Genomic DNA, 22,330 nt, shown 5'->3' on the forward strand with positions numbered 1-22,330 from the left:
TGAACACCGTTCTGTGGAGATCAGAGCAGCTGTCAGATCCCAGATCACTGATGGTTACCTTCTCTAACCGCTGTGTGTGTCAGTGTCAGTGTGTGTGTGAGTGTGTGTGTAACGTGTCGGTGTGTGTGTGTGAGTGTGTGTGTAACGTGTCGGTGTGTGTAACGTGTGTGTGTGTGTGTATCTAACGTGTGTGTGTGTGTGTGTGTGTAACGTGTCGGTGTGTGTAACGTGTGTGTGTGTGTGTATCTAACGTGTGTGTGTGTGTAACGTGCGTGTGTGTGTGTGTGTGTGTGTGTGTGTGTGTGTATCTAACGTGTGTGTGTGTGTGTGTGTGTGTGTGTGTAACGTGTGTGTGTGTGTGTGTGTGTGTGTAACGTGTGTGTGTGTGTATCTAACGTGTGTGTGTGTGTGTGTGTGTGTGTGTGTGTGTGTGTGTGTGTGTATCTAACGTGTGTGTGTGTGTGTGTGTGTGTGTGTGTATCTAACGTGTGTGTGTGTGTGTGTGTGTGTGTGTGTGTGTGTGTGTGTGTGTGTGTGTGTGTGTGTGTGTGTGTATCTAACGTGTGTGTCAGTGTGTGTGTATCTAACGTGTGTGTGTGTGTGTGTGTGTGTATCTAACATGTGTGTGTGTGTGTGTGTGTGTATCTAACGTGTGTGTGTGTGTGTGTGTGTAACGTGTCGGTGTGTGTAACATGTGTGTGTGTGTGTATCTAACGTGTCAGTGTGTGTGTGTGTGTGTGTGTGTGTGTGTGTGTATCTAACGTGTGTGTGTGTGTGTGTGTGTGTGTGTGTGTGTGTGTGTGTCCCTGTGTGCAGGGAGCTCCTGGGCTCCCCGGGCTGCTGGCCCTTCCTCCTGGCCTCCAGCGGCGTCCCGGCCGCGCTGCAGTTCGTCGGTCTGCTCTTCTTCCCCGAGTCGCCGCGCTACCTCTACATCGACAAGGGAGACACGGAGGGCAGCAAGACGGGTGGGTGACTGGAGACAGGCCCCTCACAGACAGGCCCCTCACAGACAGGCTCCTCACAGACAGGCCCCTCACAGACAGCCTCCTCACAGACAGCCTCCTCACAGACAGCCTCCTCACAGACAGCCTCCTCACAGACAGCCTGCTCACAGACAGCCTGCTCACAGACAGCCTGCTCACAGACAGGCTCCTCACAGACAGCCTCCTCACAGACAGCCTGCTCACAGACAGCCCCCTCACAGCCTGCTCACAGACAGCCTGCTCACAGACAGCCTCCTCACAGACAGGCCCCTCACAGACAGGCCCCTCACAGACAGCCTGCTCACAGACAGCCTGCTCACAGCCTCCTCACAGACAGCCTCCTCACAGACAGCCTCCTCACAGACAGCCTGCTCACAGACAGCCCCCTCACAGCCTGCTCACAGACAGCCTCCTCACAGACAGCCTGCTCACAGACAGCCTCCTCACAGCCTCCTCACAGACAGCCTGCTCACAGACAGCCTCCTCACAGACAGCCTGCTCACAGACAGCCTCCTCACAGACAGCCTCCTCACAGACAGCCTGCTCACAGCCTCCTCACAGACAGCCCCCTCACAGCCTGCCTCCTCACAGACAGCCTGCTCACAGACAGCCTGCTCACAGACAGCCCCCTCACAGAAAGAGACAGAAAGTTTCAACTTGGGGACAGCTGAGCGGCAGAATCTGTGCGCGTTCGCGTGGGCGGCGACCGCTTCCGTCGCTTCCTCTGTCTGATCTGAGACGTCTTGTGACGGCTCACGGCGCCCACACCTGGTGGGGTGAGACCACCCCTCAACCCCCACAGGACCCCTGGCCAGGCTCAGCGTAGTGACCCACAGGTCAGTGAGCTGTCAGTCCTCGCTCCTAGCTCAGACTTGTTATCATCCCAGCGTCCGGAGAGGGTCCACAAAACACACAAGGTCTTTCAACTTTGGCTCTTAAGCCAAACTACCCCCCGTTTGTTAATGCCCATGTTTGTAGGATGGTCCAACTCCTCCGTGATGTTCGTGACCTCCAGGAAACAGTTCCTGGGGGCTCAGTGTCCGCTCCGTTCTCTGGCTCCATCTGAGGCCGCTTGAAGGCTTTCTCCGGGTAAGCTGCTGTGGTTTCCAGCTGGTTTCCACAGAGCTGATCCAGCTATTTAACAGCTTGGTCGTGTCCACAATCAGCTGACTGAGTGTAAGCGGCTCTCAGATCTTTAGGTTCTCCTCAGAAAGAACATCTGATCTGTCCTCCACTCAGCAGCTCGGTGGACCAGAGGAATGTCTCTTTGGCGTGGACCAGAGGAATGTCTCTTTGGCGTGGACCAGACTTTGGCGTAGGCCCTTCGAGCGCCGCTCCCGTCATCGGGGGGGGGGGGGGGGGGGGTTCTGCCGCTGCCTGATGTACTCCCCTGAGTGTGAGCGTGTGTTCAGAGGTGATGGAGCAGGTTCCCTCTGGTCTTCTCCTTTCAGAGCGCACGGTGCCCGCTGTAGGAGCCCGCGGTGCCGTTTGGGAGCTGAAGCATGCCATACCGGTGCAGCGCTTCCTTTAGCGGCTCTGAGCGAGAGCTCTCCTCCCTCAGCTCTGAGGCTGCTTCTCTCCCAGTGCGGACGCCGTAGCTTCAATGGCCGCTAGGCAGTGAGGTAGTGGTGGGACCGAGCCCTCCTCCAGCAGCTGACCTGGAAGACCCTTGCTAGGATTTAGCTTCCACTGCAGAATGGAGTCACTTCTTTGTCACATTCTTGTGCAAAGCTCAGCATCCTAGAACCACCTGTCAGTTACTTTGACAACCTCACGGTCTCTTTAAGGCTCACACCGATAATCTGAATCTGCATTTTACAGTAGAACTGACTCATGCAGATTTCAATGAGTGAGTTCCTTTTCGTTTCTATCATCTCCTTTGAGATGGTTCATCTCGTTCACCTTTTCAGTCTATAGTTTAGATCTCCTCGCTTGTATACACTCATTCAACTTTGCTTCATGGCCTTTTCTTGTGTATGTGACTGCCCTCCTGTGGTCAGTTTCAGTAATTACCCCGTCAGGCGTCAGGTCCGTTTCCTCCATTGCAAGACCGAGACCCCAGTGAAGTGGAAATCAGAAATATAATTTCCACCACGATTTATAGCAGTCTAAAACGTTGACTTCGATAATCAGTTGACTTGCAGTTTGGGTGGCAAACATGTTCAGACCTCAAACCAGGATCAAAGAAAGGTTGGGAGCCGCTGGGTTAGACGGTCCGTCAACGTGTGCGTAAACGTGTGTGTGTGTGTGTGTGTGTGTGTGTGTGTGTGTGTGTGTGTGTGTGTGTGTGTGTGGCAGCCCTGCACTGGCTGTGGCAGGAGGACGACCTGAAGCAGGAGCTGGACGACATGCGGGGCGAGCGGGAGAGCGCGCAGGGGGAGAAGGCCAAGACGGTGCTGGACGTGCTGCGCTCCCGCTGCGTGCGGTGGCAGCTGCTGGCGCTGGCCATCCCCTGTGCCGGGGTGCAGTTCTGCGGCAACAACGCGGTGAGTCGCTATGTATACTCTACACTGATTATCATACATACACCAGTCAGCAGGGCCGGGTCATCCATGAGGGCACTTGGGCCAGTGCCCAGGGGCACCAACCAGGGGGCAGCACCACATGAAACCTGCTTTTTTTTAAAAGCTGGTTTCATGTGGTGGAACAATGAGAAATCTCGGGCGGGGGCACAGTCGAGGTACAGTGCCCGGGGCCATTGTGTGAATACGGGCCTGCTGGTCACAGTCTTCTGCTCAACTTACGTGCTGGTGTAACTTTGCCCCCCAGCTGTACTTCTACGCCTTCGACATCTTCCGGGAAGCGGGCGTGGCGGAGGATAAGATGCACTACCTGTCCATCGGGATCGGGGCCACAGAGTTCGTGACCATATCACTGTGTGTGAGTACCGCTCCTTCCCAGACGCATGGAGGCCCACCGAGGTTCTCCCCCTGTTGACCGCTCTGTGGTCCAGTCCCTGTTGACCGCACTGTGGTCCGGTCCCTGCTGACCGCTCTGTGGTCCGGTCCCTGTTGACCGCGCTGTGGTCCAGTCCCCTGTTGACCGCGCTGTGGTCCAGTCCCCTGTTGACCGTGCTGTGGTCCAGTCCCTGTTGACCGCTCTGTGGTCCAGTCCCCTGTTGACCGCGCTGTGGTCCAGTCCCTGTTGACCGCTCTGTGCTTCAGTCCCTGTTGACCGCTCTGTGCTTCAGGCCCTAGTGATCGAGCGCGCCGGGAGGAAGAAGCTGATGGGCTACGGCTACCTGCTGATGGGCGCCACCATGTCGGTGCTCATCGTCACGCTGTCCTTCAAGGTCAATGCACCACAGCGGCTCCTCCTCCTTTGAGACGACGGCGCTGTGAGCTCTGCTGACTAAGACCTGCTCCTTGTGCCTGCAGGACGCCTTCCCCTGGATCCCCTACGTCAACATCAGCCTGATATTCACCGTCATATGCATTTACGGACTTGGACCCTGTGAGTCGAACCCCGTTGATTACCCGCCTGGTTCTTGATCGCTGGCCCCAGAGGGACGTGTGAGAGCGGTGTTGTGTGTCGTTCCAGCGGGGGTGTCCATGGCGCTGCCTGCTGACCTCTTCCTGCAGGCCTGGCGGCCGTCGGCCTACGTCTGCAGCGGCACCGTCAACTGGGTGGGGCTGTTCCTCATCGGGATGCTCTTCCCCTACGTGGTGGTGAGCTGAACACACAACCCTCTGGCCGTCGGGAGGTTTCTCCTCAGCGATGCCCGGGTGATGCAGGTCGTTGTGCAGCTTGTCACCAGAGGTGCCTCACCGCCTGCTCTCTCCTCTCCTCCTCTAGGCTGCCATTGGACAGTTCTGCTTCCTGGTGTTCGTGGCCTACTGCCTGTGCAGCTCGGCCTTCATGCTGTACTTTGTGCCCGAGACCAAAGGGAAGTCCATGCTGGAGATCGCCGAGGCTTTTAACAAACTGAACTACAAACACACGCACACGGAGAAGGAACCTCATATGATGCAAACTCAATTTTAAAATTTGTAAAATGTGTTGTATTGTTTATTTATGCCGTTTTATTTAAGGTAAATGTATATAACAAGTCCAAAGGACAGGCTGTAAACACTTGGTTTGGTTTCAAATAAAACAAGACCCCAGAAACAAGTTAATTACTTTTTTTACGCAAATTTATTTCATACCCACCTCTGTCCCAATAAAGAGACACGGGACTCAATAACAGAATACAAAAAACAATATCTATAGAAAAGTATGTTTGGATGGTATACGTCCAAAAAAACACATAACAAAACATGTCCAAGCATGTCACGCTCCGAAGACGATCTGCTGAGCACGACGGAGAGAGGTTCAAATGTCTGTTTGTTTCGTACAAAAGTGTCAAAGCACGTTACTGTCTACGTTTGCCTAGCGTCCGCAAAAAGAACCGTTTTATCTGCTGCTGCTCACAATCAGTGTTTTTGTTTTGAAGGCACTTTGCAACAGAGCGCCCACCCCCCCCCCCCCCCCCCCAAAGGAAAACTCACCGCGGCCGACAAAGAAATGTTGAAATAAATCACAGATTACACGACTGCCAAAAATTGCAAGCATGTCTTAAGGAACTCAAGGTATTTGAAATAGGTTTCTTAATTAATCCACCACTAGGGAACTGGTGCAGGACAGCAGCCGGTCAAACCAAATGGACAAAAAGAATCAGGCCAACGGTGACCTGTCAGACAGTACTAGTGCAGCAGGAGCGCTGGACAGTGATCTGTCAGACAGTACTAGTGGAGCAGGAGCGCTGGACAGTGGTCTGTCAGACAGTACTAGTGGAGCAGGAGCGATGAACAGTGATCTGTCAGACAGTACTAGTGGAGCAGGAGCGCTGGACAGTGGTCTGTCAGACAGTACTAGTGGAGCAGGAACGATGAACAGTGGTCTGTCAGACAGTACTAGTGGAGCAGGAGCGCTGGACAGTGGTCTGTCAGACAGTACTAGTGGAGCAGGAACGACGGACAGTGATCTGTCTCTAACACAGAACAGCCTGCGGCCAAATCCAGTAGACACGTCAACCCGATGGCTATACATTTATATCCCTCTACATTATGGAGAAAAATAACAAAATAAATTAGTACAGGACTGCTGAGAAACACTCATTTATATGTACATATATGTGTATAGTTATATATGCCAGAGAACGTGAATATTAAAGTATATACACTTTTTGCACAATGCAATTTAGCCATAAATATAGGCATGAGGAATAATCAAAATGAACCGCACACATCCAACAGAAGTAAAGCAACCAGCAAACAGTTCACAGAAACACGGACACAAAAGTAAGCTTATCCACAGTATACTCTTCTTTACAATCATATCCAGAGCCCAGCCTTCTTTTCAATGACCCGCATCGTGAAAACCCCACGCCTGATCCCACGGAGCTGTTTGAGTTATGTGTTCAATCGTTCTATCAGGATTAACCAATACCTTAAACACAGCCCGTCCAGAACCAGGCCCACCCTGTTTGGTGTGACATTCAAAGGCATCGTTTAAAATCTGATAAGTTAACCTCCAGTTGTTTCGTAGCCTAATAAATAAGATTGAGGCCCTACACAACTTGTGTGAAGTAGTATTGTAAAGCCATTTTCATTCAATCATTGTTCATAAAAAGCAGTAGGCGACCAAGATAAAAAATATATATACATGAGGGTAACAAATACAAGATTGCAAGCAAGTTAATCCAGCCGTGTTTAGAAAGAAAATGTACCTTAATATACTCTTCTCCAATTAAATTAACGTCTTGGCAAGGTAAAAGGCATATGATTATTTTTTGCTCAATTACATTCTGAAGCAACGCTGTTTCGACCCAAGACACACTTTGATAGAGAGCCCTTGCACGATAAAAATAAGTTATCAAAAAATAAAGATGGTTGTGTGCAGCTATAAACCGAGCCAACAGCCTTCACGGCTTCACCTCACACTAAGGATCTGTGCTGCTCAGTGGCGTCAGTCACACAGATGCTTCACACACACACTAAAGTGGAAAGTTACCTAAATTCAGCAAAAAACACAAAATGTTCACAATATAAAAAGAAAAACTCTACAGAAAACTAACAGGGCACAAATAAATTACTAAAATATAATTATTTTTCTCACAATTTATAACAATTACAACTGAAATTGGTCCCTGGTTAATATACAAAACGTGACGCTGAGGCGGTGAGAAGGTGAAACGTTTGAAAGGGATTTGGAACGCTGGTCTGTGGAAGCTTCTAGAGGCTTCCACACATTCAGTGGTAGAGCACGGTCACATGACGTCAACCACCCGCCGGAGACCAGTGACCTACATAACACCCTGGTGCACAGGAAACACAACTACCGCTTACCCTCACAGTCGCGCTCACGTCGTCTAATAAGCATTATGCAATAGAAATGTTCCCCAAAAAGTCTGCTTGCATAAAAAAGAAGTTGAATGTAGCGAGGTCTCTGGTGGGCTGCACCTTCAGGTCAACGCTGCTGAGGTAGCTCCTTCTCCAGATGGACGCTGACGGTGGCCGGCAACAGGACTGAACTATTCTACATTTAAGAACCAACATATGGCTTCGTTTTCACAAAATTAACAACTTGCGGATGAAGGGTTTGTTGAAGTTAAAAAAGTAATTGTGAATGAAGAATGAAGTATCACAACGAAAAGATGAGTAGACTTCAGCGTGTCACCGTGCAAACAAACCGTTCACGTCTCCTGAAACAAACAATAAACTTAGGACTTATCACCGTGTTTTGTCTTCTAAGAAAGGAAACAAATCCATTTCATTGTTTTAACAATGTGTGTCAATTTGCAGCCTTCAAAGCCAGTAAAAGGCATAACCAACAAATAATGGACAGTAATCATGAACTGATAAATACTTGGAGGACTGATCCATCCCTCATGGAACCAGACAGATGTGGCTGAGCGGGCTGGTGTAGAAACAGCTGGAGAGATAGAGCTAGTCATCGTGTTCAATACAAGCGTATCTGATACCAGATCAAGGACAAGACGTCAGCTTCCATAAAGCACTTTCACTACTCTGGAATGAAGGAAAAATAAAATGTCAATACAGCGCTATGACAAATAGAGGATGACCGATAGTAGCAAAGGGGAATGCACAGTGAGCAGACAGCAGTCACAACTGGACAGCCAACGGGACCACCAGGGGGCAGTAGAGTCCACTGGACCACCAGGGGGCAGTAGAGTCGACCTCACCACCAGGGGGCAGTAGAGTCCACTGGACCACCAGGGGGCAGTAGAGTCCACTGGACCACCAGGGGGCAGTAGAGGGTTAGGGTCAGGGCCCCCACGAGTCCCGTCTCTCCATCCCCTTCTGTTCAAATCACTTCCCGGCAAAGTCCAGCGGGCCCTGGCCCCCGTCGGGCTCCCCCAGCGACGAGGCGAAGGCCGACTGGACGATCTGAAAGCCGAAGGACTCCAGCAGGGACATGTTCTGCTGGGAGGAGAAGGGCGACTGGGGCCCCTTGGGGCCCCCGTGGACGCGGTGCTGGTGCTTGCTGAGGTAGGACTTGGTGCGGAAGGCCTGACCGCAGAGGCTGCACACAAACTTCTTCTCCACGTGGCCCTTGGAGCCCGAGGGGCGGGTCCTGTCGGCGGAGGAGGGCGGCGGCGAGCCGCTGGAGGCCGGCGACGTCATCTCCACCTCGTCGGGGTCGGCCTTCAGCGGGGACCGCAGCTCGTCCCCGTTGGTCAGCTCAGCCAACGAGGGGTCAGACTCCTCAGAGTCCAGGTGAGGACACTTCTCCGGTCGGTCTGAGGGGGGGGGGGGGGGGAGAGAGAGAGAGAGAGAGGCAGAGAGAGAGAGAGAGAGAGAGAGAGAGAGAGAGAGGCAGAGGCAGAGAGAGAGAGACAGAGGCAGAGAGGCAGAGAGAGAGAGAGAGAGAGAGAGAGGCCTGAATGAGTTGAAATGTTGCGGCCGTCACTCACACATCAGATACACCTCAACGGTTCACGTCTGTGCAGCCGCAGAGCGTCCACACACACACACACACACACACACACACACACACACACACACACACACACACACACACACACACACACACACACACACACACACACACACACACACACACACACACACACACACACACACACACACGGCCCAGATGGATGCTGGTGATCTGGTGAAGCCCTCGTCTCCACCCGCTCGGCCCAAACCATTTGTGCAGCTGAACCAAATGTTGAAGGCCACACATGCAATGGTGGAAGAATAGATGGCCGAATAGGACAGCTGGAGTACCTGGCTGTACCAAGAACCATCTTCAACCCCCCCCCCCCCCCGTACTGAATAGTGTTTCCTGAATCAGGCGTGGCCCACTCCAGTGACATCAAGAGGCAGCATGCACGTGTTGTTGACTGACGCCCACAGTCTGACCAGTATCTCCACTGGGTCTGACCCAGTATCTCCACTGGGTCTGACCCAGTATCTCCACTGGCTCAGCTCCAACAATATGAGATTAAAGGAGGAGGGAGTGGACAACCCCGCTGTGTGATACCTGTTTGGTGCCGTCGTTGTGTACGAGTGTCACAGTGAGCCGTGCTGTGTATGGAATGCACCCCGCACGGCGGCGCTAAACGACACGTGTCCACGACGCTTAACCCTCTCTGGGACGCCGCAGTCAACTGCTGCCGGACAGAGCTCCACACACACAGCTGGCCAGGCTGCCCCCTAGTGGGGCCGACAGAGCTCCACACACACAGCTGGCCAGGCTGCCCCCTAGTGGGGCCGACAGAGCTCCACACACACAGCTGGCCAGGCTGCCCCCTAGTGGGGCCGTCAGAGCTCCACACACACAGCTGGCCAGGCTGCCCCCTAGTGGGGCCGTCAGAGCTCCACACACACAGCTGGCCAGGCTGCCCCCTAGTGGGGCCGTCAGAGCTCCACACACACAGCTGGCCAGGCTGCCCCCTAGTGGGGCCGTCAGAGCTCCACACACACAGCTGGCCAGGCTGCCCCTTAGTGGGGCCGTCAGAGCTCCACACACACAGCTGGCCAGGCTGCCCCCTAGTGGGGCCGACAGAGCTCCACACACACAGCTGGCCAGGCTGCCCCCTAGTGGGGCCGACAGAGCTCCACACACACAGCTGGCCAGGCTGCCCCCTAGTGGGGCCGTCAGAGCTCCACACACACAGCTGGCCAGGCTGCCCCCTAGTGGGGCCGTCAGAGCTCCACACACACAGCTGGCCAGGCTGCCCCTTAGTGGGGCCGTCAGAGCTCCACACACACAGCTGGCCAGGCTGCCCCCTAGTGGGGCCGTCAGAGCTCCACACACACAGCTGGCCAGGCTGCCCCTTAGTGGGGCCGTCAGAGGGTAGCCACGGGCTTTGCAGCACGGGGGCCTTCAGTCCTCAGGGGAGACATACGCTTTGACTCGTTTCCTCCACGTTTTTCTGTATTTCAATAATCGGGATAAAATAGCATAGATAACTATGTTGACGATCATTTAAGAATTATTACCAAGTTTGAAGCAAACCCTTTTGGGTTCACTGGCCCACCTGTGTGTGCTATTAAATGTGTATTTGTGCTTCTGACATATTTAGCTCTCTAGAACCAGTGCTACCACCTCATAAAGTAAGAGCAGAGCCCACTTAGACCCAATAGGACATTAGCCTGACCTAGCCAGGCTGTGACCTTTGGGTGACCTTTGGGTTCACCCCTGATTAAGTGAAGATGCTTCTCAATGCACGCAGGTCAAGGGCCGGTCTGCCATTTGTTTTTAGGTTACAATAAACTACGACGAAATAAAACCAGAAATGCTCCAGATTGTTTGTAATATGGACGATCTGATACTAAATGTTGTCTCAGTTAGTTTCTGCAACTCCCAACAACCACAAGTCAAACGTTTAAAGTAACGGAGGCGTAAGAGTCACTCCTAATGCCGACTAGAGCTACTGAGTCACAGAGCGCTCACACCCACTCCCTCCCTGCTGAAACAGAACTGAATCCGCTCCAAATGTACGGTTTAGTGATGAACACAGCCTGGCTCCATCACATGAGCCAATCAGATCCAGGCGTGAGGCTGACCTCACAGGTCTGAAGATCCGCGTCAGGACTCAGCGCTGACCCAGTGCTGCTGGCGGTCACACTAACATGGACACAAGGGGGCAGTAAAGCGTTTCCAACCCCAACCTATCATTAACCCAGAGAGCAAATCTGGAAATGGAATCGCAAGAGTGAGCTCATTTATAACATAAGAATATAAAACATATTCACGTGAAAATGAAGGTGCAATGTAATTCAAACGCCGCGCTGAAACCCGGTTGGTGTGAAGCGACCGACTGAAGAGAGCAGGCGGCTCCCTTCCCTTCGTCCTCCTGTCAGTCCTAAACAAACCCTGAAGCGTACGGCCGTCCCCCCCCTCCAGTCAGCCCCTCCTCCTGGGACGGCCTCGTGTTGCTCCACTGCGGGTCCCGGGCCCCGGGGGGGCCCTGCGCGGTCTGAAAAGCGACGTGGACCTTTGCGTACATGCAGAACACAGAGCGGCGGCGGCGGTGGTTTGGTCTGAAGCAAGCAGAGCCCCCCCCCCCCCCTCCCCGCAGTGAGCAGCGAAGCAGATGAGCGGCGAACACACGGGGGAGGGGGGGGGGCGCCGGCGGCGGCGGCTTGCCTTCCACGGAGCGCGGGCGTCCTGAGAGGTAGGCGTGGCCGTTGCGGGCGGGCGGGGCGAGCAGCGCCCCGGCGCGGTGGGCTTTAATGTGCACCTTAAGGTAGGAGGCGCTGGAGAACCCTGGGGGGGGACAGGAGCAACAACAACACAGCGTGGGCGGGGTCACCTGGCTCCAGCCAATCACAGACACCATCGTCAACACACCTTTCAGAGCAGACGCTGTGTGTGTGGAGGACACACACTTTGGAGAAGGTTTTTGGTCGGTGGGGAGATTTGTGGCCCAGTGTCCACGTGGCTTCTGGTTTGGTAAACATGTGTTGTGATATTGACCAGTGTACATGTGCTGTACCTCTGCAGCAGCACATGTGCTCATGTTAGTATTGATACCTTACGCTTGAGCTTCAAAAACCAGTGACAGATCCAGTGTTCAGCTTTTCTTTCTGATCCCCAAATAGTAACCAATAGTAACCAATAGTAACCAATTAAAACACGGTCTGGGCCTGAGCTAAGAGATGGTGGATCACAGCTCACCAAACACTAAGTGATATCACCAAAGACTAAGTGATACCACCAAACACTAAGTGATACCACCAAAGACTAAGTGATACCACCAAACACTAAGTGATATCACCAAAGACTAAGTGATACCACCAAACACTAAGTGATACCACCAAAGACTAAGTGATACCACCAAAGACTAAGTGATACCACCAAACACTAAGTGATATCACCAAAGACTAAGTGATACCACCAAAGACTAAGTGATACCACCAAAGACTAAGTGATACCACCAAACACTAAGTGATATCACCAAAGACTAAGTGATACCACCAAACACTAAGTGATAATCAGACCTGTGAATTGCATGTATTCCAGACCAGACCTACAGGAATTAGGGATGCTGCCACTTTTCCACCGACAGTACCAGCTCAACCCCCCACGCCTCAGTGTGGCACCACTCGGTTTGGTTCCAGACGCGTCGTGTTTCCATCTAAGAAAGAACCTCTCCAACGTGAGCGGTCGTCATTAGGGGTTGATCCCCGGAGACGGGATTCCCAGGAAATCTGATCAAAACTATTTCCTGAATCGCAGGAAAGGTTATGACGGGAAACGGGAAATAAAAGAAAAGAAAATAGCACAATGACTGCGCGTCTATTGTTGTCATACGGTAACGTTGATGGAGGCGAAACTCGAGCCCTGGGAAAGGAACGACACTGAAACGAACGACGATCAGTGTCCCCCTCGGGAGCGGGTCCGTGGACTCCAGCCACGCCGGACACAACTTAACTTTGAGTGATTATTCCAGTTTGCAGCTGCTTACACTCTGCTGGCCAATCAGTGGCCAGCAGCCTGTTTACGTCACACAAAAGTACCTACTCCGCTCATCTTGGATCTTCGACGGAGGTGCTACTAAACAAAGTACCAGGTACCAGCCTACCAGGTACTTTTTTTGGCGATGGAAACTCAAAAAAAGGCGGGCCAAGTCGAGGCGAGTTGAGCTGGTAGTGTTGGTGGAAAACTTTTTTTCGACCCTTAAGTTACACTTAATACACTTAACTGGTTATTAAGAGTTGACCGATTAAAATAAATATACCATGAAGAATGTACTATAAAAGTACTTAAGTAGTATTTTACCATTTAAGTGGTAGTGATGATCCGGTCCGAATGGATCAGGGAACAGATAATTGCAGAAATGTAGATCAGGACAGCCCTGGGACAGGCCAATATTCATAATGTCTATGTTCATAATGTTCATCTAATATTAATAATCAAAACCTATTTTCTATAATACTAATAATAATACATTTTATTTAGAAGGCGCACTCAAGGACACTGTACAAGAGTACACAAAAGCAATAAAATATACAATAAAAAGGAACACTTAGAATTGGTTGGACAGAGCAGTTGGCGTCAGGTGGAATAAGCAGTTTGAAACAGATGTGTTTTGAGTTGTGACTTGAACTCGGGGAATGAGTCAATGTTCCTGAGTTGGGGTGGTGGTGAACTCCACAGACGAGGAGCAGAGCGGCTGAATGCTCTGCTCCCCGTGGTGGTGAGACGGGCGGATTCTTTAATCCTTTGGGCAACAGCACCCTGTCAATCTACCTATTCTGAAGTGCTTATATATTATATATTAATATTATTATATTCTGTCATCATGGAAAGGATCCCTACACAGAAATAAAACCCGTTTCCCGACCTTCCCCTGATTGGTTTATTTGTGTGTCTAACCAAGGCTCGATCACGGAGAAGGCTCACTCTGAAATCCCGTTATCAGATATTTCCCTATTGTCATTACAATCTCCGCTCTTTAAAACCTCTTTAAGAATCTTAAAGTAACACAACCCACGCTTCCTCTGGTCCAACGCTCTGCTCTCCCCAGCGTCCACGTCTTCCCCCGATCTCTTCCTCAAAACAACTCAACTCTCGCGAGACTTCTCTGTGAGCGAGACTTGGTTTGACACAATAACAGACAGGTCAAGCCACAGCTAAAGCTCTGTTTCTCTGTCAGGATGTTTCCCATGACGACAGATCACAACTGGACCAGTGACGACAGCCAGAGCCTTCAGAGGGCGGCCGTTAACCATCGCCTCAGAGGATCACCGCAGCCCGCCTGACGACGGCTGCAGCCTTCTCACTTCATACTGGACCAATTTCAAAAATCACTCTCCCCCATGAGTGCCTCGGACTCAACATTATCAGAAAATATGGTCCAGTTTTAAATAAATGACTATTGCAAAGTTGTTCCATTTCGTTGACGCTGCCCCTCAGGCCAACTAGTTTCACCATGCAGGGACGGGGGGGGGGGGTGACCCCAGACTGAGCCCTGCCTGCCCCCCCCCCTGCAGAGGGCCTGACCCCACAGCCTGAGCCCTGCCTGGCCCCCGCCCCCCCCCCCCCGGTGCAGAGGGCCTGACCCCACAGCCTGAGCCCTGCCTGGCCCTCACCCCCCCCCCCCCGGTGCAGAGGGCCTGACCCCCCCCCCCCCCTCCCGGTGCAGAGGGCCTGACCAGGGGCGCTCACCTTTGTTGCAGATGCCGCAGTAGTTGTGGGTCCCCTCGCTGTGCTTCTTCAGGTGGTCCGTCATGTAGGCGGCCCGCAGGAACTTGCCACACACCTTGCAGGGGATCTTGTCCTCGTGGCAGGCCAGGTGCGACCGCAGGCGGTCCCGCGTGGCGAAGGAGGCGTTACAGATCTGGAAGAGCGGACCGGAGCGTCAAACAAAGAGGCGTTACAGATCTGGAAGAGCGGACCGGAGCTGCTGGCTCAGCGCGTCACGCGGTTTGGTAAAGTAAAACCGGAGGTCCTCACCTGGCATTTGTGGGGTCTCTCTGTGGTGTGGACCTGCTTGATGTGTCCGTTCAGGTGGTCTGGTCTGGGGACAAACACACACACACACACACACACACATCAGTCAGCAGCCCGGGGTAAATGATGCTGTTACAGCTGCACGTGGTTCTGCCTTTATCCAACAGGTCCTCTCGCACGCAAACGGGACCGCCGGGCCGTAAGGGAACCTGTCCCGCTGCGGGCCGAGAGCTGCTTCACCACCGCCCAATGCACAGTAAGATCGTTAACAAGACTGGAAGTTGCGCCACACTGCATTTTTCCGCACATTGACGCCTCCCTCTGTGAGCAAAATGTTTTCGAAGAAAGTGTCATGTCAATGATTTAAATAATGTATAGATTAGTAGTTGTAGCGCTGCAGGGGAAAATGCCCTTGTCAAGATGTTAATAAACACCTTACTAGTCATATTTTACTAGTAGTCATATTTCGCATTCCTGCATACCATTGTATTGTAGTCTGCCTAGTACACAGTAGTGTGTAGGCGGGGTACAGCAAGATCCCACTGTAGGGATCAGGGGGCACCCCCATATCATATACAATATCATATAACAATAACTAATACCTCTAGTTATACAGGCCCCCATATAACTACTTGTTCACTTCGCTAAACGTCCAGCAGACGAGCTGTCAGATCAGCAGGCGATTCATTCGTGGGTACAGTGCACTTTTCTGCTGCCACTCTGGCTTTGAACTGTTCTTAGCTTTACTTTATTTTATTTAACCTTTCTTTAACCAGAAAAAGGTCCCAGTGAGTTACAATAACTCTTCTCCCAGGAAGTCCTGGCCAAGACAGGCTGCAAAGTTTCAGAATACACAGCTTGACACTTAACACCAGCTAAGGTATAACAAGCTGATAAAGCAGACAGCTAAAAAGGCATCAGGTTAAAAACAGTTGCATTGTTCAGTCAGGGTTGATTTTAAAAGGTTTTTAAAAGCATTGAGAGGTGGGAGTGATTCTACATTTAAGGCGGCTTGAAGTTCATTCCAGACATTTGGTGCGTATGATGAAAAAGCTGTTTCTGAAAGAAATGCTGTTGTTGTTGCTGGTGTGGTTAATGGTATTTCTTCTGATGACCTCGTCCTGTAAACACCGTTATGGTCCTACTATGGTATCACTCTTTTGTGCGTCGCACCCTCGGCTCGTATTGACCGCCTCCGTTCTGTGAGCAGTACAGGAGCTTCTCCCCGGGGGAGACGCGGCGATGCCGTCAACGGACGCATCTCATTGACTTTGCACGGGGCGCCCTCCAGATGCATTGTGGGTCCGTCCGTTCTTTGGGCTCCGTGGCCGGCGTCAAAAGTTGAGAAATGTTCAACGTTTCGGGAAGCGACGGGTCCGTCGGCCAATCAGATCGCGGTTATGCAAATACACTAGTGTGCCGCTACTTGGACTGTGTCCAATGAAACGGTCTTTGTGATGCAACCCGCCCTGGAAATCAAAAAGCCGGCCGGCAGCGGAGGTTAAAGAATGGATTTAATGGGTTTAAGAATGGGGCGACTGCTGTGGTTCACGTCCAGGGGCAACGCTCTCCTTGCGACCACGGGATCCATTTAGCAACAACAACAACAACAAGCAGGAAGACGCAGGAAGAAGCCGGCTCTGTAACGCCTGCTGCAAGGAGAGCACCAGACTGAGAGTGTTGCCTCTGTACGTGTACACGCGATTTGATTGACGGCAGGCTGCGTCCACAAAGACTCCTCCCCCTCCGTCGACTGACGACGGGCGGGTGCACGAGGCGTTACCCAGAGCCACATAAAGGGTTCAAAAGGGGGAGGGGGGGGGGCTGTAGTAGTACCGTGTCAGGGAGTCATCTACATGGTGCGGTATGTACATTCAGGAGATGACCAAATGTACAAAGATGATTTGATTTGTTTAGCTTTTTTTTGTCTGAATTATTTATCTCATGTTCTGCATAATCTGTTCTCACTTTTTTGAGTAAAATCTTGAAAATGATTAATGCTGTTTTTTTTTTTTACTTACAACTTACAGTGAAGCCATAACATGCATTGACTCTGTACGTGCTGCAGAAAGAATGACAACCAAATGTGGTTTGACACTTATTACAGAAATACTTAACTTACGGTGTATACATTTATGTAACTACCATAACGATATACAGTATGTACAGGAAGGAGGTTTCTTTCTGTGGATTATGGACTCCGGTTAGTGATGGCTGTATGGAGCCTCTTCCAGGGCTATATTCTGTTTAGTGATTGTTCTTTGAAAATAATATCACAGTTCTATATCGGACAGTAATACTGCATTTCAAAGACACCCACACAACTGTCAAAGAATCATACCACCGCAACGGTGGTGGCAATCATTCATAACAGTTTACAATTTCATACATATTGTGGGAGTATTATTTGGCCATATTTTATATTGGCCAGAAGCACATTTGCCATTGAAATGAATTTGACAGTTGGCAATTCGACTTGATTTAGCTTTTAGAGTTTCATTTCCCATTTGTATCAGTGATTTATTACTATGTGTCTACAGTAGTCTTTGTCGAGACAAAGTTACACGTTTCATTTCGCTGTGCCAGGACTTACTTTAGGTAAAAACTTTAGATCAAAACATGCTTCTAAAACAGATGGCCTACTCTGCCTTAGAGTGATGAAGGAACGACAGACGTACAGCAGAATGACGAGTCGCTGCTCAGCGCCCGCCCGTCTCCAGCAGCACATCGCTGGAGCTCCGCCCCAACCGTTTACCGGGCATTCGTTTCCAACTGAGCTTCAGTTAAAGCGGGTGTGACTTTAATTCAGCCATGCTTTTCAGACGTTGGGTTTTTGAGGTAGTTCCCCTGCTTGATAACTAAAAGTAGGCTGTCCCTCTTTCTGAGGAAGTTTGAAACCAAAACATGACCTACATTCACGTTGGCCTGTATAGCGTCAAGACGATATCTAAAGGCCCATGAATGAGATATCTAAAGGTCCATGAATGAGATATCTAAAGGTCCATGAATGAGATATCTAAAGGTCCATGAATGAGATATCTAAAGGTCCATGAATGTGGTTTACCACTACGGACTCAACAAGAGGACTGTGTGTGCTTTACGTCCGAGGGTCTCAGACAGACACTTCCTCTAATGGCTGAGAACAGGTTGTCATTTTTTCTATTTTCTTAAAGGACAACATTGAGCCCCTTTCTGGTTTGTCTAGGATAAAATAGAGTGGATGACACCGACATGTTGACTACTGGTCCTGTCTCGGTATTTGGCTCATTTAGAATCGCCCTGCCTGCTTCAGAATGGCTGGCTACGGGCATTCACAAACCTGTCCTTAAAACAACCCTAAACATTTAGTTGGTGTTTTGTAAATCCATTGATTACTGTTGGAAGACTCATTGTTCGTTGACCGGAAACAGAAATGGGGCTGTCTACGTTTGGTTGTAGTCTTTTCACTCGGTCTAGCCCTACTGTTGAGACGGAGAACCGAGCGAAAAGACTACAACCAAACGTAAACAGCCCCATTTCCGGTTCCAGTTCCAGTCCAGTTTCCGTTTCAATGGATTTACAAAATGCCAAATAAAACACGACAGAAACTGTATTTGGCTACGATACTTGATTTGGAACATCAACGAACACCACTAACCACTCGGACAAACAAACGTTTAGGGTTGTTCTAAGGACCCGTAGCCAGCCATCCTGAAGCAGGCAGGGCGATTCTAAATGAGCCAAATACCGAGACAGGACCAGTAGTCAACAGGTCGGTGTCAACCGCTCTATTACCTCCTAGACAGCCCAGAGAGGGGCTCAATGTTCAGAACACCAGAGCCGCCCTTTAAGTGAGGGATAGGACACTATCACGCCACGGCGCCTTTCATGTCTAACATCACCAATTATTACACTCATACACAACGACGGTATCAAGAAAGGAAAAGTTGTCGTGGGTCGTAATCATGGCTATAACACGCCCCCCTCTTTCACCCAAACCCAATTTTTTTTTTTTTTTATCTCATTGAATTGAACTCCTTGAATTGAAACAGTGGACTGACTGGTTCTTTAAGGGCTGGGTTCCAAACAGTGGACTGACTGGTTCTTTAAGGGCTGGGTTCCAAACAGTGGACTGACTGGTTCTTTAAGGGCTGGGTTCCAAACAGTGGACTGACTGGTTCTTTAAGGGCTTCGTTCCAAACGCTTGGAGTCCGGCCGGATAGGACGAGTTCCCCTCCTGCCAGGAACCTCCGCACGTCAAACTGACTGGAAATGTACGGCAGCATAGGGCTAATGCAGCAGGGCATTTAAATAATCACATCTCACAGCAGGCCACTTTAAAGTCTGCCTTTTTTACACCAGAACACATTGGATATGCAGCGCATTAACGGTGGGTGGCAGCCTGGAAATCCAGAGCCACCTCTAGAGAGCTGTAGGGTCTGGCAACGAGTGATGAAAACGTCCCAACTCCAGGGGCGGCACCAAGCAGGCATTTGAAAATATCACTGCACACAATTGGATAACACTACGACCAATCAGAAGAATACAAGGGGTGACGTATCCAGACCAGCGGCGCTAACCAATAGATAAGACTCTCGCCGTATCCGGTCGGTAAAACAGCAACGCTTTTGGCCCGCCTATATCAGATACAGCGATGTGATTGGTTAACGTTCTGGGCCAGGGGAATCGGGGAGTGGGTATATTGCTCGTTCCCAGAGTGACTCGCTGAGCAAATTCAAATTGTGCTCTCGCTAGAACTCTGGGTTTCCAGGGTAGTGGAGGAGAGGGGCCTTGGGTCCAGAGTCGAACATTCAATTCCATGATGGCTGAACTTTGTTAACGTTCGATTTTGCTAATCAAAATCTAGAAATGCATTGTTGTTCCTGAAGAAGAGTTGACTGGGGATTCTCTGTTGGCACATTTTGCATTTTGTTATCTATTTTTATTTACATTCATTGTTAAAGTTTTAAGTTGTCTCTTTTCATACAAAATGTTTGTGAGATGTCCGTTTGCCGTCTTCATTTACAAACGACTGGTATATTCTGCTTCTTTATGGTTAGCTGATCAAAGCCACTTTTTACGTGAGCTGAAAAATATCAATGTCAGACTTAGGCATCGTCAAAAAGACATAATGGGCATATTCTTTTTTTCCAGTATGGTCCACCCCTAGTGGACACTGGTTCCAGTATGGTCCACCCCTAGTGGACACTGGTTCCAGTATGGTCCACCCCTAATGGACACTGGTTCCAGTATGGTCCACCCCTAGTGGACACTGGTTCCAGTATGGTCCACCCCTAGTGGACACTGGTTCCCAGTACGAGAGAGGCCACAGGGGGTTCCCATAAAATAGCCTTCTCTTAAAGTTAGGCATTTCGATTCAGTTCATTCATTAGAGACTGTAACGTACTCCATTGTCAACCGTCAAGGGAGTGGATTTTAGGAAAGCAGCAGCAGTGGATATGGCTGAATTTGGACCAGTTTTGTCAGCCTGCTCCCGACTGAAGAAGCTAAACTACTGTGGCTGCAAAATGTAAACAGCTCCTTCTCCGGACGGGTTGGGCAGACCTCCTAGTCTGTAACGATCAAGGTGCTTTATGATGTGTAACGTATAGGTTCCTCCGCGGAGTCCACCGATGCCATGACGTCAGACCACAAGCAGGCAGGATCAAAACAATACCAACGCCAGAACAAACATGGAGCAGCCTTTTGGACAGCAGGTTTCCATCCAAACTTAGATTGTTTGCCCCTGGTTGTGTGAAATACGGTAAAAACAAACAAATCCATTCCAGCCTAATTAGATCGAATGGATATAATTAGGATGGAATGGATGGATCCAATTTGTATCCTACTCCCTCTACTGAAATGTACTAATGATGGAATTGTCATACGGCCACTCTACAGACCTATGCGTAGTTATTGGTGGTGCTATGGCACAAACCCACTCCTCTATGAAGGCTTGGAGTCATGTGAACAGCAGAGAGCTCACTAAAAGGTGTAACTTGAACGGTGTGACATCTAGAAACAGGTGGATTACGTTGGAGATGACCTCGAGTCTGGTCCCGATCACGGGTGGTGGAACTGTACACCACTGGACGATGTGTGTGTGACCCCCACTCACCTCGAGAATCCCTTCCCGCAGCTCTGACACACGTAGGGCTTCCCCACGGAGCCGTCGTGGGATCGGACGTGGTACGACATCCTGTCCTTCCGCTTGAACCGCAGGCCGCAGAGGTGACACTCGTACGGCTTCTCCCCGGAGTGGGAGAGCTTGTGTCGGTTCAGGTGATACACGTCCCGGAACACCTTCCCGCAGATGTCACAGCCGACGTGTCGTCGGATCCTCTCCCGCTTGCGGTGGGCGTCCAAGGCGGCGGCTCCTCCGTGCGACCCCCCGCCGTTCTCCTCCACCAGACCCGGGTGCGACGCCGGATCGAGCCCGCCCTCCGGAGAGAGGCTCTCGCTGACCTGGTTCGCCGCGTTGGAGGCTCCATGCTGCGCTTCGTGGTTCTTCAACCGGGAGGCCTCTGTGAAGGCTTTCCCGCAGGACCCGCAGGGGAACAGCCGGCCGTCTTTAGCGGGGCTGTGGTTGAGGTGGAGCGGCTCCGTCGCCCTCTTCGGCCCGCCTCGGTTCGCCTTTGACCCCGGGGAGTCGGTGTCCTGAAGCGGGTTCACCGTCACCTCCGATGAGGGGGGTGTCGACACGTCTTCGACGGGATGCAACACCGGCATCGGTGCCTCGGTGTCGTCTTCCAAAAGTGCCACGGAGGTGTTGTGATCCCCGTCCACATGTCCGTTGTTCGCAACGCGCCGATCGTTGATCGCCGTCCCGTTCGGCGGGTCCTGCTGGGCCGCGGGGCACCCCGACTCGGCAGCCCCCCCCGGGGCCTGGAACAGACTGGCCTCCCCCCTGCGGTTGGCGGGGACGAGGATCTGGACGTTGGACTGTTTTATCACCTCCTGGCAGATCTCGAGGACCGACCGCATGAGGAGGAACTTGGCGGCCGTCATCAACTCGGGGAAGCAGTCCAGCCGCACCACGATCCTGGAGGTGTAGGCGAAGTCCAGGATGTCTCGGAAAACTTTGGGGCTGATCGTGTGCATCTCCAGCTCCTTGGCGTCGCCGTCGCTCTCCGGCTGACAGCTGAACACCGACTCGAAGTACTCGCTGCACGCGGCGAGCACCGCTCTGTGCGCCGGGAAGCTCTCCTCGCCGACGCGGAGCACCACGTCGCAGAACCGGCCTCCATCCTCCCGCTGCGCGTTGAGGTTGTGGAGCATCTCGGCGCTGTGCTGGCTCACCTGGTAGGTGTACGAGGGCTTCCAATCCGCTACTTTCTCCATGTCAAATCATCCGATGGCATCGGTGTGTAGTACGATCGTACGGGGAGAAACGGGTGACCGCGGACAATGGACGGCTGGAGCGGATTAATAAGTCCCCGTCGCGGTGTAGCATCGAAGCG

The 22,330-nt window shown here is 51.4% G+C and overlaps 2 protein-coding genes across 2 annotated transcripts in view; one reads left to right on the forward strand and one right to left on the reverse strand.

Moving 5' to 3' along the window:
- The window catches only part of LOC311338609 (solute carrier family 2, facilitated glucose transporter member 11-like), a 10,039-nt gene extending 4,941 nt beyond the window's left edge, over positions 1–5,098 (forward strand). Inside the window, exons 6-12 of the mRNA XM_084463898.1 lie at positions 817–965; positions 3,282–3,469; positions 3,753–3,863; positions 4,174–4,275; positions 4,361–4,436; positions 4,524–4,651; positions 4,779–5,098. Of these exons, the coding sequence (XP_084320024.1) occupies positions 817–965; positions 3,282–3,469; positions 3,753–3,863; positions 4,174–4,275; positions 4,361–4,436; positions 4,524–4,651; positions 4,779–4,967 (943 nt within the window). The 3' untranslated portion in view covers positions 4,968–5,098. The remainder of the gene's footprint in view (positions 1–816; positions 966–3,281; positions 3,470–3,752; positions 3,864–4,173; positions 4,276–4,360; positions 4,437–4,523; positions 4,652–4,778) is intronic.
- A 393-nt stretch (positions 5,099–5,491) lies between these two features.
- On the reverse strand, positions 5,492–22,320 carry patz1 (POZ/BTB and AT hook containing zinc finger 1). The gene is made up of 4 exons (XM_084463887.1): positions 20,989–22,320; positions 14,895–14,958; positions 14,607–14,778; positions 5,492–8,724 (listed from the first exon to the last, which is right to left on the reverse strand). The coding sequence occupies exons 1-4, from the start codon at positions 22,209–22,211 to the stop codon at positions 8,294–8,296; spliced, it is 1,890 nt and encodes a 629-aa protein (XP_084320013.1). The 5' UTR covers positions 22,212–22,320; the 3' UTR covers positions 5,492–8,293.
- Between the last annotated feature and the right edge of the window lie 10 nt (positions 22,321–22,330).

This window comes from Micromesistius poutassou (genome assembly GCF_964030765.1).
Source record: "Micromesistius poutassou genome assembly, chromosome: 2".
Lineage (NCBI taxonomy): Eukaryota > Metazoa > Chordata > Actinopteri > Gadiformes > Gadidae > Micromesistius > Micromesistius poutassou.

What these genes read in the sequence shown, in the direction of transcription:
- patz1 (XM_084463887.1), bottom strand. Translation starts at nt 22,211, where the DNA reads ATGGAGAAAGTAGCGGATTGGAAGCCCTCGTACACCTACCAGGTGAGC. An exon ending in TGCGGGAAGGGATTCTCGAG is followed by an intron (nt 14,959 to 20,988) that starts GTGAGTGGGGGT and finishes GTTTGTCCCCAG; the next exon opens with ACCAGACCACCTGAACGGAC. An exon ending in AGAGACCCCACAAATGCCAG is followed by an intron (nt 14,779 to 14,894) that starts GTGAGGACCTCC and finishes CCGCTCTTCCAG; the next exon opens with ATCTGTAACGCCTCCTTCGC.